Source organism: Rhipicephalus microplus, unplaced genomic scaffold (assembly GCF_043290135.1).
Source record: "Rhipicephalus microplus isolate Deutch F79 unplaced genomic scaffold, USDA_Rmic scaffold_14, whole genome shotgun sequence".
NCBI lineage: Eukaryota > Metazoa > Arthropoda > Arachnida > Ixodida > Ixodidae > Rhipicephalus > Rhipicephalus microplus.
This window is the reverse complement of record NW_027464587.1, coordinates 36,291,634-36,308,475: the sequence shown is the minus strand read 5'-3', so window position 1 is coordinate 36,308,475 and position 16,842 is coordinate 36,291,634. Positions and strand designations below refer to the sequence as shown.

The window sequence follows — 16,842 nt, the reverse complement described above, 5'->3', positions numbered from 1 at the left end:
TGTAGAGATGCGGTGAATTGTGCGGCACGCTTGGAGGAGTTCTTGAAAAACTTCGGATAGAAAAACATGCCCTCTATCGCGTAATAGTTTGCGTGGTGCACCATGAAGTAGTACAAATCGTCGGAGAATGAAATTGGTGACGTCTCGAGCACGAGTGGAAGGTAGCGAAGCTGTTTCTACGTGTCTCGTAAGACGGTTCGCGGTGACGATTACCTATCGATTACCAGCCGCGGTGTAAAGGAGCGGTCCATGAAGATTGATGCCAACCCAGTCGAAAGGGCTTGCTGAGCTTCGTTGAGGCTGCAGCAATCCACGTGAACGAGCAAATGTCTTGCGTTGTTGGCACATTGAACAGACTCGAATATATTTCTGAACAAAGGTGTATATGCCACAACAGTAGCAGCGATAGTGGAGCGTTGGTACGTCTTCAATGCGCCAGCGTGAGCTTGATGCGGATCAGCATGGAAATGCGCACATACATCATATCGCGTATGTTTTGGTATCACCAGGGGCCTCTTGCGACCATCTACGTGGTAGTATCTTCTGTATAACAGTGCGTCTCGCATGTTGTCTCGCAAGGCGTCTCGCAAGGCGTGTTGACACCGTGCACAAGCATGTTATTCACTTGCGTCGCGATGATATAACGTTCCGCTGCGGAGATGCAGTAGAAGCGTTGCAGCAAAGGAGTGTGACTTCCAGTGTCGATACTGTGAGCACTGGTGTCGGTGTTGCTCTGTGATTTTAGCGGAAAGTTGAATGAATGTCGAAACTCAAGAAGAAGCGCAATTCACCCTGCCCGTTGATCTTCAGCAAGCGCACTGTCGATGGAGCGATGAAATACTTTCAAGCAGCCATCATCCGTATGAAAACCAGGAGCCACAGCATTCTCCTGAAGTTTCTGACTAGTCTCGCAGGATTCAATGGGCACGATGGTGTTTTTATCGACAGGCTGGACGTGGTCAAGCATCTCGTTACTCTGCAGAACGAGAGGGCATAAGCTAAGGTTCAAAACAAACAGCCTAGTCGTATGCTGATGGAGCGGTAGAACGACAAATGGCTACGACATTGTGTGACGGCGACTAAAAATATCGGATGGCTGAAGGCAACGGCAGTGCCAGAAAATTCAGTCTATTAAGCAGGGACAACGGCAGCAGTAAGAGGTTGGAAGCTTGCGGCAGTGGCAACAACAAAATTGCTGGCACAAGGTCGTTGTGCGTCCTCACGCACGACATCACCAAATACACGAAGTTTCACTATAGCACCAGCACAGTTAATGACAGCACGGTGGCGTGACGAAAAATCCCAACCAAAGTATTGCATCATGCGAACACGTGGCGAAGACGTTACTTGATACAAAACGTGTTGAATGACGACTCTGGCCGTACACGCTCCGCGCTTGCACTATGGGCGAGAACCTAGAATGTAGCTTGTTGACCTTTCTTATAGAGCGACAAAGTTTCTGAAAGATAACGGATAGTGCAGCTCCAGTATCATGAAGCGCAAAAGTACGCAAAGCTTCGACGAACAATTGCATAACATTGGCGGATGGCAGGCGAGGACTTATGTTCAATTCCAATGGCGGAGTCGGAGCAAGTTTTTCTTCTCCTTTCAGAGCAAGTGTGTTCCAATGACAGAGTGAGAGCGAGAGTCAAACGTTCCAATGAGAGAGCCGGAGGGGATTCAGAGCGGGAGTCCCTCCGTGGAGCAGGAAAAACTGCTCCGCTAAAATCGGTGGAGTGGACCGGAACTCAGCGTGACGCATTTCCTTTAACACGTTTGCCTGCTTGGGGTGCGACTGGCGCGGCGCGAGTTGTGTTGATAATGGCGGACGGCATGGACGGCTCGGCTACTTCGGCAAAGCGTGCGGCAATGCTTTTGCTACTCGATAGTGACAGCAGACATCGTGGACAATAGCTGTTGCACGCTTGGCATGATATCCATTCCACACAGGTGAATAGCGCTGAACAAGCAAACGAACGATGCGGCGATGCTGGTAAACTACGTGGGAAACAGACAGCGGAAAAGACCACGCGCAAGGTATTATGGGTAACGCGGCAGCTTCCGCTTTGCTCCAGCAGGGCGGGTTGTGTTCCGATGGCGGATTTGGAGGATTTGCTCTACGCCAGAGTCGAGTGCTCACTCGCGAAGTCGGTCGGCTGCACCGACTCCGCCATTGGAATTCAACATTACACACTGTGACGACGACGCAGCTCGTGCCTCAGGAGTTGCGGAAATTAGTTTTCCGTCTGCAGCGGGTTCGGTCGGCGACGCAGGGGCGACAAAGATCTGCGCCGTGGTGAGGATGAACGACTGAAAGTGGAGCGTTGGTACTCGGAAGTGCGTCAGCAGTCTCGTTCTGCTGGTAGCGTTTCACGATCAACAGGCAGTCGGGCATGTTGAGGTGGCAGTTTTTATTGCACGACGTACAGGGGGCTCAGTAAGAGTACTTTGTGTATCTCGGTGCAGCTGAGGTCGCCGCGAAGCACCCGCGACATAAGCGTGAAATATGGCCCGAGTACCCACACATGTAGCAAATGGGTCGGTTGTCAGTGGTGCGCCAGGAGCTTCCATAGCATTGCTGTGTACTGGGTGTCGCTGGCACTCACCCTGTTGAGATGTCGACAAATGTACCGGTCGTGGTGGGCTTGCAGCATTGGCCGCGTAAGTTAGGGGCTTGGCGACAGATTCTGCCTTAGAGGCGGATGGCAGTGCCTCGGAGACTTGCTCCTTTATCATCTGTCCGAGGGCTGGTGTGATACGCTCAGTAGTGGCATCTGCTGTCGGTGAGTATGAGAGGCATGAAAGTTGTCGAGCCACTTTCTCGCAAACAAATCACTTGATTTTCGACATAAGCGTTGGTTTTTGTTCACCATCGAAGGTCAACGCCGCGAGAGTTTCATCTGTAGCCGCTGGCCGCAATATCAAGAGCCGTTGTTTTCACAGCTCCTTGAAGCTCTGCACAAAGTGGTGCATGGGTCCTTGATCAGCAGCATCTGGAAGGCTGCATAGGCTATGCCACTCAAGATGCTTCGAGTCTTGTCTGCCTCGGCTATAGAAGGGTTAATGCGCTTGAAAAGGTCGACCACGTCCTTGATGAAGTTCGCGAAGCCTTCTCCCTGCAGCTGTGCATGCCTCCGCAGGCGCTATTCAGCACGGAGCTTGCGTACCTCGGTGCAGCCAAAGACTTCGACAATTCGTTGCTTAAAAACACTCCAGGTGCCGAATTCGGACTGGTGATACTCGCGACCGCTTTCAGGTAGAATTTAACTATAGAAGCTTCGCAGGGTCGCCCCACTTGCTGCTCGCGCCCACCTTTTCAAAGGTTGACAGCCAATGTTTGGCTTCTTGTTGATCAGTGCCGTTGAAGAAAGGTGGGTCACGCACGCGTAACCCGGTGGGTATGATGACTATTGGAGGCTGAGTCTGGTGGTGCCTTCTTGCTGAGTGTTTTCGGGGGCTATTTCAGCAGGACCGAGCAGTCTCCTGCTGCGGAGGTCCAGGTTCAATACCCCACACCTCGGCCACTCTGTAATGGGGTTTGTTGGTTCAAGTACAGCACTTAAGCAGGAGGCTTATGAACGCTGAGAGTGGCGGCGTCAACCGGCCCACAAATCAAAGCGTGGATCAAAACAGATCACGCTTGGCTCTTCAGGCTATGGTCGTGGCCTACTACAGCACATCGCTCTTCTTCCCCTTTACACTAGCATAACTTGGCTCAATCACCCATGTAACGCAGAACGTTAAGTCAAAAATACAATGATTGTGCGGCAACGTTAGACAGAAAAACAAAACATTTCACCAACGTTCATAATAATACTTTGCCATGACAGAGCGTTTTTATAGTTTCGGCAACATTTAAATGATCGCGCTGTCCTATTTTGATGCTTTTAATGAGGCGACAACATTCAAATTATTACGTTGCCCTAACGTGACGGTTTTAATGTGGCCAGAACTATCAGATAATAACATTGCTTCAACATTATATATAGACATCAAGATTATGCTTAAAAGACGACGTAGGGACAACATGAAGAACATAATCGCTGAAACATCCAATAACGCAAATGCAAACTTGTTAAACTTTGTGTACTCATTTGAATAACGGCTGACAGTGGCTAGTTATTGTGGTTGAGGAAGCAATAGAAGAAGCGCAAACAATGCAGACAACAGTTCAGCTTATATTCTTGAAACACTAATCCTTCAACGAATAGGATTTATTTATGTAGCCGCAGCCTGCATTTTTATTCTCTTATTTGACAATACATGATTGCTGTAGTGCAGTAGATGAAAGAGAACTTCATGAGCCGCCTGACAAGACCTCTAACACCACACCGTATATTCTTCACAAAGAGTGACTGCATTGGCAAAAAAAAAAGAAACACAAGAACGCAATCACGTTGCGGAGCACATTGCGCGTGCCTGTTATGTCTGTTAATAGATACACAAAACACAGTGAATTTTTTTGTCACCCACTCCTGCTATAGCTCCTAATGGGCTGCAGTATGTGAATAAATAAATAAAAAAATAATTCGTACGTGAGAAAGAGATGTGAAACGGCAAGCCTTTTAGGGCACCGTAAAAGGAATTCAGGCACCAATTTTCCAGGCAATAAAAAGCCAGTTGTAGGCAAGCTTCCTGTTTACATGTATGCGTGCAGACTTGAAAGTTACAAATCGCCTGTCCATTTTATTGTTACTGTCTGGTTGTAAAAAACACTCGTGCGTTGCAATGTTTTCAGTTCTGCTTTTACACTCAGTATCATCATCGGGTCAGGCCATCACCCTGCTTGAGTCGCACCTAGTTTTGCATCGAGTTGCACCTAGTTTAGCTACCCAACCCATTCTTGATCCCTTTTTAGCTACAGACGTGACTAACAATATCAGGTATTCTGAAACCGCTTACAAAAAAACAGGAAGAGCCGCCAAGCAGCCATCAAGATAAGGATGTATTTTAAATGAGCACATGCCATGGCTGCGTAGCGAGAGAACTGAAGTGACATTGTTGCCCGAGTGCAAAAGTTCTGAGGAACATCGTGACTGTACCATCAGAGATGTGCTACACAAGATATTTTCAAGGCAACTGGAAGTCTTTAAAACAGCGCTTTGAATAAGGCGTGACGACAGATAGTTAAAAGAACAAGATAGTACAACGTAAGAGTTGTACTGATGTGACTAATTCAGAATCAGATGTAACTGTTGCGTACGACACGGAATCAGGTGTGCCAAGAAAGCAGTGCTAGAACCTCAAAAAATACTCGCCGCTGTGTGCCTCTTTTTTGTTTCCCCATGTAGAATATTGCACTGTTCGTACATCATTAGTAGCAAAAATTCAAAAACTTTATGGCTGCTTAGCCCAGAAGGCAATAAATTTACGCATAACAAGTATTGGCAAGCAAGCAGAAAAGCCGGAGGAAGCCTTTGACACATTTATTATGGGCCTCAAGGCAAAGACGAGTTCTTTATAACTAAGGTCAGCGTAGAATTATGCAACCCGACCAAGTAACTTCCTGGATGAGCAAAGAAGAGGTACACATGAAACTGGTGAAACTAGGGGACTCAACCTTGGAAACAGTTTCAAAAGTATCTCATGCATGAAATGGTCGTAGGTCGACTAGAAGCAATCAGCCAGAGTCTAAGTATTTTCAAGGAAAAGGCAGACCCTTGCACACATACCAAGGCATCAAAGCACAAGCAACACGCAGCAACGACACGCTCTAATAGACAGGTATTGTGAAAATACATGTTTAACATAAAAAAGTGTTTAAATAAAATAAAACAAAACAGCTCATGCACTACCAAGGAAATATCTATTGCCACACTCAAACAAAAATATTATAAGACAGAGTAGGCGCATATATACAAGAGCCAAATATTTCTGTTGGCCAGCAACTTTAGAGAAGTGAATGCAGTAACATCAATCACAGCCTTTGCAGCTACAAAAGACTCAAGGAAACATTTTGCAAGATAAACGATACCATCAGGGCTAATGAATGACAACATTCTTTAGTTCACAAGTACTGAATTAGCATAATTCACCCCTCCCTTCCGATTCACACACACCACGTGACGTTCAGGTCAGGCGTAATACTACTTCATGGTGGAATCAGATTGCAAGGACGTAGTTGCTACTGATGAAGGCCTGCAGACTTATCACAACCCACAAATGACTTTTCTGGATCATAACAGAATGCCATACCAAAACAGAGAGGCAAGCACCGTGAATTTGATAACTGGCAAAAGAACTCGGTCCGTGTTTTCTTCTAACAGTGAACGTTTAAAGCCATGCTTGCTAAACAAAGAAACTTAATAAAAAGGCAAGACAAGACAAGTAAAAAGCTAATTGAAGCCGTCGAGAGACATACCAACAATGCAGAAAGAAGGGTCTATCATAGTACAATACCCCGCGAAAATGAGAAAAGGTTATTATCTGTTAGATGTGGACTGTTCAGCCAGATGAATATTTTGATCTCTAGTGCCTAGGTGTGGTACAGAGACATAAGAATTTCAGTCGTTTGTTAAGTAATTGTGTCCTGGCACTGCAGTTGAAGCAGTTCAAGTTCACTGCTCGCGAAATGAGTAAAGGTGTCCTACATTATGCAGGAACAGAATGCGGCCCCCCGCTATGTGCCTTCACAATTATTACTCAATTCTGCACGGAGTCTGATCACCTGAAATTACGGCTATGCAGTCCTCTATTGGCCAAAAACACTGCCATCGGTAACAACCCACCGACTGGACAAAGAAACTTCGTGTCCTCGAGCTCGTGATTCACTAAAAAGCATGTGGTCTGAACTATTTAAGCCCAACGACACTGAAGAAATGGTTCGTGTTTGTGCCTTGGGCTGCAGCATATGATTTGCTGCTGCCCAAACGCTGAGCCTATGCTTTCATTCTACGAAGGTCTATTTCTGTGCAAGATGCAAATAAACCGAAATTTCACACACGCCCACAACATTCCTTGCCAACTCCTACATATAATGACAAGATACGTCACAGAACCTGTGGCACCAAATCTTCATACCATGTCAACATTCACGGCAAGACAGTAAGGAGAAACATGCCCAAATGTCAAGCCCAATACAAAAATCTACAACCACGCGATAGCCAAGTACTGCTCTACACACCATTAACATCACATCAGAGACACCACCAAACAATCTGAGTTGGTGAGCAACTATTCACTAAAAACAGTGGAAGCTTGTTTGACGTGACGCACAGTACTCTGAAGAGTTAGAACAATGTAAACCCTCACCATTGAAAAATAAGCTGACGTCACAATACTCCAGTACTTCATTTTGTCATACGTGGAGCAGGAAGTTAACACACAAGGCGATGATGTGTTAGAATGAAGGATTACAGCATTAAAACGCTTGTTTCGCCGAAATTTGCATGTCAGTGTCTGGTTGTGAGCAAGAAACTCATTTTGCCCTAGACAAAAAAATAAAAAAGGGTACCAGCGCAGGCGGTACCAGCAACGGGTTTTAAGCAGAGCAGCAAGCAGCAACAGCCCCAAATTGAGATGCTAAAGTCAACGAAAACAGCGATGTCGTCGCAGCAAGTGACCCGAGCATTTTCACCTTTTGATGAAATGTTCTGTCCTGCATCAACTTAGTGCCTTACAATGCCATCATGGGGTGTTCATTGAATTTACTTGAAAGGGTATCGTGACCTCAAGTTCCACGATGCTTCTCTGCTTCGCGCAAGTGATGGGTGATGTGCGCTTTTCCACAGAACAACTGTGTATGTAAAATGTAACTTGACTGTGCAAGTGCATATATTTGGCAAGCCGGTTGATTGTAACGCAATGGGTGTAAATAACTTTGCTGCAATGGCATCGGAAATTGAACATATCTTGAAAACGGTTGACAGTGTAGATGTCTGTGGTGGAAGACCCAGTTTGAAGGATCTTCCTTCTGTGGCCCCCAAGTGTGCTTTCATTGACTGCCAAAGCAAAGGGAGGCATAAACGGTGCCAAGTGTTGTTACAAAAAGAAAGCATATGTCATGCATGCAGCAGTCTCTTTGATACTCTCAGGATTCATGCAAAGCGGCAGGCTGCTCAAGCGGAACAACGGCAACCACTGAAGCGCATCAGGCTGTCTGTGGTACCTACCAAGAAACACAAAGTTGACGCCTTGCGTCAAGCAAGGTCCATTCTAAATAAGGCACAAGCACGGCTACTGAAACGCCGCCGTATAACTACTAAAGAACTGGAGGAAAGTAGCTGAAATAATGAAACTGCAAGAGTAGGATACCAAAATAAACTCCAAGCTTTTGATAATTCACCGATGCAGCTTCTTCTTGTGCAAGAATGTATATATGCAGTTAAGTGCTCTACGAAGAATAACAGGTGCTATACAGATGACCATGGCTACTCCTATGCCCTTTGTGTAACATCATGAGCCCCTCTACTTACGCAATTTTACAAAGCAATAACATAGTGCCGATGCCACGCACAACCACCATTCGAATATATATAAACATAGTTGAGCTCAATTGTGGTTTCGATGAGAACTTTTTTAAAGCTCTCAAGATTAAATTGGCAAAGCAGACATCCTTTCAAAGCAGAGCGATGTTTATTCTAGATGAGATACAGATCAGTAAAGAAATGACTGTAAACTCGAAGAGCTCGACCATGGTCAGCTGGCTGACCATGGTCTAGTGTTTTGCTGATAGCTATTTACAACCAGTGGCAGTATTTGCATTAAAAGGTGCAACTAAGGGCACACTACTTGCACAGCTGTTGTTTCAGAGCATTGTGCATTTAGAGCAGCCAGGAGTTAATGTTGATGGTGCGGTCTCTGACGGTGCATCTACCAATAAGGCCTCGTGGAAGCAGCTTGGGGTAAGCGGTGCTCTAGGACATGTAGCGAATGCTTTCGAAAATCCCCTAGATCCATCCAGAAAAGTTTATGCTGTGGCAGATACTTCTCACTTGTTCAAGTGTATTAGAAATCGTCTTTATGATAAGAAAATATTGAAAGTAAATGGGAAAATGGTGAAGTGGTCTTGCTATGATGCACTTTTTGTTGCTGACACGAAAAACGCAGCAGAGCTTAGGGTGTGTCCAAACATGACTAACTCGCATGTTAATCCATCACATATGCTCGAAATGCGAGTGACGTTGGCCACACAATTTTTTAGCAACTGAGTTGCTAAAGTCATTTCTTTCTATGCACGGAGAGGCACAACGCAGCATGAGAATGTGGAATCAACTGAGGAGTTCAGGCTCCTAATGAATGATTTTTTTGACGCCCTCAATAGTCGCTTTGCTGCAGAAAGCATTACCCTTGAATGCAAAGACTTGCATGTTCTAGAGTAAGCATCTAGGTGGCTTGATAGCTGGGAGCAGGAAGTAGTCCGGGGTGACATTCACAAAGATCTTTTTAACGCCATCTACTGCTGAAGGCCTGCGTATTACACTTATGTCTGTTCAGGAAATGTCAACATTTCTTCTGAAAAAGTGCGAGTTCAAGTAAGTCCTCCCAGCCAAAATGAACCACGATCCGTTGGAATGCTTTTTTTGGTATAGGACAAGGAAATGGCCAAAATGAGCATCGAACATTTCCGACATTTTTGCAACTTTACCGCATGCTTTCCTTGTATGTTTTGCTCAAGCCACCAAAGTTTTGTAACTGTGAAGTTTCTGAGAAAACCTAATCTGCTTGTCTCATCCTGAATGATTTCAGAGAGGTGTTCTAGTCTACACCTTTCCAGCGCACTGATAAAATGCATCACCTCAAGGAGAAACTGGATGGCCTCATCAGTGGGAAAACGTGGGAGTGCGATGAAATGTTTCAGCATGATTATTCTAGTGCTGCCGTCGTGAACTGCATTGTATAGCATGTCACTGGATTTGTGTCGCAAAAGCTTGCCACTCAAACTTCTTGTACAATTTGTAAAGAAGGCCTGAATGGGCAGAAAGGTATTTTAAAGCTACCAGAAGCCGACTTCGTACATTGCAAAATCAGAGGGAAGCTCACATATACGAATGTGCATCTATTTCTTCTGTTTAAAGAGGCTGAGGAGCACATCGCAAAACATGCTGGTGAGAGAGGTGTATATGATCGCACAACAGATGCAGTGCTATAAAATTTCAACTTCACGTTTCCCTGTGCTGCTCACAAAGAAGTTCTTGGCAAGCTATTGCAGCACTATTTTTTGTGCCTACGTGTGCGGCAATACTGCAGGCAGCTAAAGAAGAAGCATGTAAAGAAGAACCAAAACTCGTGAAAATTGCGAAACTAGTATAATTGATTCAGGAGAAGAGAATTATGTATGTGTAATATCCTTACAATTGTGCTTGTGTGTACTGTTACCATGGTGTACAGTGATGTAACCTTTGTTTTGTGTTTGTACGTAAAGTGTTCTATTTATAAATGCACTGCTGCTCCTGTCCAAATAAATGAAATTCGGGATTGTCACCCACGCAAATGTGTGTGTTCATGTCAAGAAGTATAGGAAGTCATAACGAATACTAAGATGTATATACATGAGAAGTTGTACAGAGCAAAAGTGTTAAATGAGATATCACAACTTATTAGCCACTTCTTTAGCCACGATGTAGCTAGCGTTCTATGTGCATACTTTCATCTCCTAAATTCCTTGCGCGCTTACCGCCAACGCTAATAATACCGCATAATAAGCAACTCGACATGTACGGCGGAAAAGCAACTCGACATGTACTCTGAACCGCCTACGACTGTGACGGAGGTGTAAATATTGCGTAGATTTCTTCACGTAATAGGCGGTTTTAGAGAAACTTCCGGTCACTCCGCAAATATCGGCCAAACATGGACATTGCCACACATGCGCTGCTTCCCCTTTGCTGCATACACCTGAATGCTGCATGCCTAATGAAATCAATCATATGTCTATATAAAGCAGAAGGGGCAAAGAACATATTTTATTGAACGATCTGCTTCATAAAAGCTACATTCGGTGTCATAGCTAGGCCAAACTGGCTTTTTACTTACCGAGCTTGAGCTAGGGTGGCCCCGAGCTCTACCAGCTCTGCTGAGCCGGCGGATGGATGGATTGATATGGCAGTACCTATTAGATTGGGCGGCGGTTAACGCCACCAAGCCGCAATATTGGTGAACCAAAAACTAGGCTTATTTTTTCCTTCAAATAGTGCAGTTGAGGAATTGTACTTTGCAGGGAAGAGTTTAATTTTTACTCGTGCCTTGACTGTAGCCACCAATCAGATGACTTCCTTCTAGTTATTTCTACCCGCTTAGAGCCTATTTTGCCCTTCCAGACCCTTATTCCCTGTGCTTTGCAAAACTCTGCGCTATCATCCTGACCTATAGGGTGAAGCCCTTTACCGAATATTATCGATCCCTACACCAAATGTAACATAGACAACTTGGAAAGAATTCAGAGAAAAGCAGTTCGCTTTATATATTCTAAATTTCGTCACACGGATTCTCCATCCGAACTAATGTCAGCTAACAACATTCCACTACTTTAGTTTAGAAGAAGGCAACTGCGCTTAGACTTTCTGAGTTCCTTGCTTAACCATAGAGTTGCGATTGACCCTTCATTGTATTTAACGCCTTTGTCAACCAGATATACACGACATCACCAACCAAACTCTTTTACACCATATTTTGCTAGAACAGATACATATAAATTTTGTTTTTTTCCGCGAACAGTGTCTGAGTGGAACACCTTGTCTGAGTGTGACCACCTTGCATAGTATGTATGTTTGCCTCATAGTGTATATTTGTTGATGTAGCACTGTATATACGCCTCATCTTACTCACTTTGTTATTTATTACGTACGTGATCAATCTTAGTCCTCTGTTTTTGTGGTTCCTGATTGCCCGTCCTGCTTGGACCACGTTTTGTAGTCTGCAGTATGAATAAATAAAAAAAGTGTTCGGCAGTTTCCTCTTACTCTCCGCATGCATTGCATACCGTGTTTACCTCTTCGTATTTGGCCCGTTATGTCTTGGTTCGCAATACTCCTATCCTGGCCTCAAACAGTAGAGAACTACCCCGAGTATTATCAAAGATCCTTTCCTTCGCAATTTTCTGCTTAAAAGATTGATAGATCTCTAGTGCGCACTTCTTAATCATGCCGATTCTCCACATAATGGTCTCAGCTTCCTTCACCTTCTTCTTAACCGATTATTCTTTTTGGGTTCGTCCCCTGCTGTTTTAAGGTCAATTTTGTGGTTTGCTTCCTCAATTTCGTATCGACATTCTTCATGTACAAGAAGCTGAAAACCTTCCTAGCCCAACGCTCCTCCCTCATATTTCTCAATCGCTTCTCAAATTTTATCTTGCAGCTAGCTTCCCTGACCGCAAATGATGTCAATCCTATAGCACCTTGTACTCCCTGATTTGGTGTATTCCCTTGAGCTCCTAAGGCAAGCCTTCCTATTCCACGTTGCTTAACTTCTAATCTTGCTAGAGCGTCTGATTATGCCCAAAATCGCGTTCCCGAACATCAGACCAGCAACCATGACCCCTTTTCATATACCTCTCACAACATAATAGCTATTGTAATTCCACAGTGCCCTATTTTTTATCGCTGGTGCATTTCTGTTACCTTTAGTCGTCACGTATAATTCGTATTCCCTTAGGTTCTTGGTCCCACTGATTATCCATACGCCCAGATATTTGTACTTACCTGTTATTTCTAGCGTGACTTCCTGTATCCTAAGCTCACAACCTTCATTATCATTAAAAATCATGACAGCTGATTTTTCTTTACTGAATCTGAAACCTAACCTATCTCCCTCATTACTGCAGATGTCCATCAATCTCTGCAAATCTTCCTTGTTGTCAGCCATTAGCACTGTATCATCTGCGTAAATCAATGCCGGTATTGCCTGTTAGGTGAGTTTCCCTTGTTTGACGAAAGAGAGGTTAGAGCCAAGTCCACCTCCTAATTCGGCCTCTAATCCTTATAGGTACATCATGAATAACAAGGGCGACAGAGAAAATCCCTGCCTAAGCCCCCCCTCCCCCCCCCCCGTTTTACCTCTGTGGGCTTGGATACCTGTTTTTCCCACTTTATAACTACCTTGTTACGTTTATAGATATCCTTTAAAAGGTTAGTGACTACATCTTCCACGCCTAGTGTGTCCAGTATTCCCCACAATTCCTCTTAAACCACGCTATCGTACGCTTTCTGGATATCCTTTTCCAGTGTTCCTTTTCTGCTACTTCGATGCACAGCGTCAGTGAGAACAGATTCTCTTCCAACCTCCTGTGTTTCCGAAACCCGTTCTGCAGTTACCCTAGCAATTTTTTTTAATAAGGTATTGCTACCAAGGGCTCCAAATAACGTTGGATAGACTAACTGTGGTACCGCTAGTGCTTTGTACGCATTACTGTTAACCGTAGAAGGAGCCTTTCACAGTTTTTTTCTTGAAAAAGGACAATTTCTTTAGCGTCCCCCTACAAACGTTCTCGACATGCGGTTCCCAGCTCAGACTGCTCGTGATTATGACGCCTAAATAATTAACATGATCTGTCTTTGTGATTGTAGTACTTCTCAAAGAGTATGTAAAATCTAGAGGCTTGTTTTTTTGGTAAACACCATGAAATTAGTTTTTGAAGGATTTAGTTTTAATCCCCACGTTACGCACCATGCATCAATCGTGTGTAAGCCATTTTTTAGTTTAATTTGGTCGTCTTCATTATGTATGGCTGCGAAGAGAACACTTAGTTTTTAGGTCCAGAAACTGAATGCATCGTTCCTTTGTCACATCAAAGGCGAACTGTAGGCCGCAACCGTTTTTCTTAAAAGTCTTCAACACAGTCACTAACGTGCTCATACCCGGATCGTTTTTTTAGCAAAACAAAACGATCCGGGAAGCATTCATTATCGTACATTTCTCAACATATTATTCGTGACGGGAATACTTCAGTGGAGTGTTGCTTGACTCCGGCATAAATTACTTTTGTGTTGAAAGAGACGTTTGCACTAGGAGTGTAAGTAAAGCTTAACAGCGGAGTGCGTTGATCTTGAAGGCATAACGCGGCCTCTTCGGCTGATGCTATGTCTTTGCTTAGTGAAGACTTCATAGCAAAATCGACACAGCCTGACACAGGTAGTATTATTTGTCCAAACTCGACATCCTCTAAGACTAACGTGTGAAAGTGGCAGTGTTCTACCCGGGTAGAATGGCGAAATCGGCTCGCGCCGCACCGGGAAACTCAGCGTGGTGGCTGAGCGGGCGGCCTCCATTGTTGGATGAAGCTCATAAGCAAAATAGCATGATGAATGACGGCGTAGATGGGGGTTTTTGCGGACACCTCACTTTTTGCAACATGCATTAGGAGCTTCGGTTTTAATAAGTTGCTCAATGAAGTGACAACTGAAGCACATAAGCGAATCGCTATTTCTGTGTAGATACCGACGGCGGGTGATGAAGAAGCGACTGAGGCCTGGTTGGGCGACCCGATGCTGCACGAGATCTTGCACAGTCGCACGCTGACCGAGCACACACGGGTCCGCGACTGGGTTCCAGACGAGTACGCTGCCAAGGGTGTGCCTGAGGACTCGCACATACGCCACGGAAGTCCGGGCTTCCTTCTTATTGGGGGCATCGACCCGCGCCTTCCCCACCAAGTCTTGACTGGTTCGCGATTTTATTTCTACTCGAAGGCTCATGTGGTGTCCTGCTAGAGCACTACAACGAAAAGCAGTCAAGTGTATTAAAATGCTAAAGAAGAGGTAAAAAGAGCATACGGTGCAAAAGAAAATAGTTGCCAATAAAGGCAACGTTATACAGTGTTTGTTTTGTGTAACGTTATAGCCAATAAAAAAGATGTGGAGGTTACCTAGAAGTGTTAGCAGTTCGCTTTCCGCAACAAATGCCGACGAGGATTTGAAGCTCTGCGTATATCACTCGAAGTTGGCGTCGCAATGTTAATATTGTGAATTTTATTCTTATGGACAACTGCGTAGGAAAATAGGAGTCGTAGGGTGCATTCACACGTGTGTAGGAAATCACGCTTCTCCAACGACCGAACAGTCACATGATCAGTTTCATTTGACAAAACCGCGCAAGCGCCGCATGCAGTCAGCCGCAGTGCGGCTCAAGGAATCCACGTGCATACTCTATAATCACGCGCTTACGCAGCGCTTCTTTTACTAGAGCACCAGGTACAAGATCGCATTCTAAGAGGGAACACCGTTTCAAGGGACGTTTTTGCGCGAGGTATTTTGATCCATGGCACGAGCGGCGGAGGCCAAACAGGGCGAGGATGGCGAGTTCGCATACCGTGTGTGTCATGTGATGTGCCGTATGCTGCGAAAATTCCGCTTCCATCCGCTCGTCTGATTATAGCTCAAGTAACAGTTACGACGTCTTTCTTATCTTCCCACCTCTATAACAGTAACGACTGCGGTCACTAAATAGTGTTAGTAATGGAAATGTTGTGTTAACAGTACTCGCCCTTGCAGTAACTAGCTGTAGGGTAGCAACCTATTAGTCTTACTACCAGAAATCGGCTAGTATTATTACGTATCTTTAAAGGTATGCCGGAAAAACTGCGTCATATACCTGAAGTCCACAGACGTTGCTTGGTTTCGATGTGCTGAATTACCGTGGCCACACTGAGACGCTCGATGCGTGCACACTAAAAGTAAGCAACATGTTTGAAAAGAAGTGCTTAAGGACCGAAGCAGGCAGCAGCTTCTTCTTGACCCTTTGTAATCCTCATTCTGCGCAGCCTTTAGAAGAATACCAAAGAAAGCATTTTACTGAGCCCTGGGACTCCACTCGTATATCAGAGATTTAAAAAAAAAATGCGACACGTAATGTATTGTATTGCGACGGAGTCATGGCGCAGACGAAGGCAGGGACGACTCAGCAAAACTGAAATTGTTTACTAGGCTGAATTTGAGGCCGGTAAATGAAATAACGTTACAACAATACACACTGGCACGGATAGTGGTGAACTGAGCGTAGGCCGTCTATCAACTGACAAGCGGTGAAGCGCGTCATGATTTATACACATGCCGTCAAATATTTTAACATACACGCTAGTGGCTACGTAGGTTTCAGAACAATCTCAAATGTTCTCCAAAGTAGGCGTAATCTTAACAAAATGATGTGCTAGAGTTCCCAATCTTCTTGAACACTGGAGGCGTGGCTTTCGCTGAAATAAGTGTAGCGAGGCGATAAGAACCCCGAAGAAGGAATGGGGCGTTGCTCTTCTTTGAAAAAGGGCACTGTCTCGATGCTTTCACAAAATATGGAATTACAACACTAAAGGTACTGAATAATCAATTATTACAAGCAATAGACATAGCAACAACAATAATACAGTGCTCATGCTCACACATCAAATGGCTTGATGCGAACGAAATGGACGAATCAGGTTGTCCACGACGCCGTTGAGAGCTCATAATGCCGTCGGGAGCAACCTCGTAGTCAAGTGGGCAAAGATATTGAACTACTCTGTATCATCCCAGGTACTGTCACAGAAGGTTTTTATTGAGTCTACGCCGGCATATTGGCTTCCATACCCAAACGTAGTTGCCGGTTTGGTATTCCACGAAGCTTCGTGGAATACCAAACCGTCGAAGATTCGTCGAAGATTGTAACCGTGGCTGTGCGTTGCCTGCTGATTCTTTATGCTAAGGCGGAATAGCAGACGACGTCGAGGCTTTCATTGTCAGCAAAGTTTGACTGCATGGCGTTGATTGTTGTTCCCGGGTTTCTTCCATATACCAATCAATATGGAGACATCTGCCCATCTCCTGCACTGTCGTGTTGTATGCGAATGTCACGTACAGAAAAATAGCGTTGCGAGTTTTTTGTTCGAAGTGGCCGTACATGGCCAGCATGCCGGCGATGACCTTAATTAGCCTTCCG

At 44.8% G+C, this 16,842-nt stretch overlaps 1 protein-coding gene across 1 annotated transcript in view; it reads left to right on the top strand.

The window, feature by feature from the left end:
• The window catches only part of LOC142784403 (beta-scruin-like), a 315,658-nt gene that overhangs the window by 66,047 nt on the left and 232,769 nt on the right, over window positions 1-16,842 (top strand). The window contains exon 5 of the mRNA XM_075882771.1: window positions 14,370-14,598. Within this exon, the coding sequence (XP_075738886.1) occupies window positions 14,370-14,598 (229 nt within the window). The remainder of the gene's footprint in view (window positions 1-14,369; window positions 14,599-16,842) is intronic.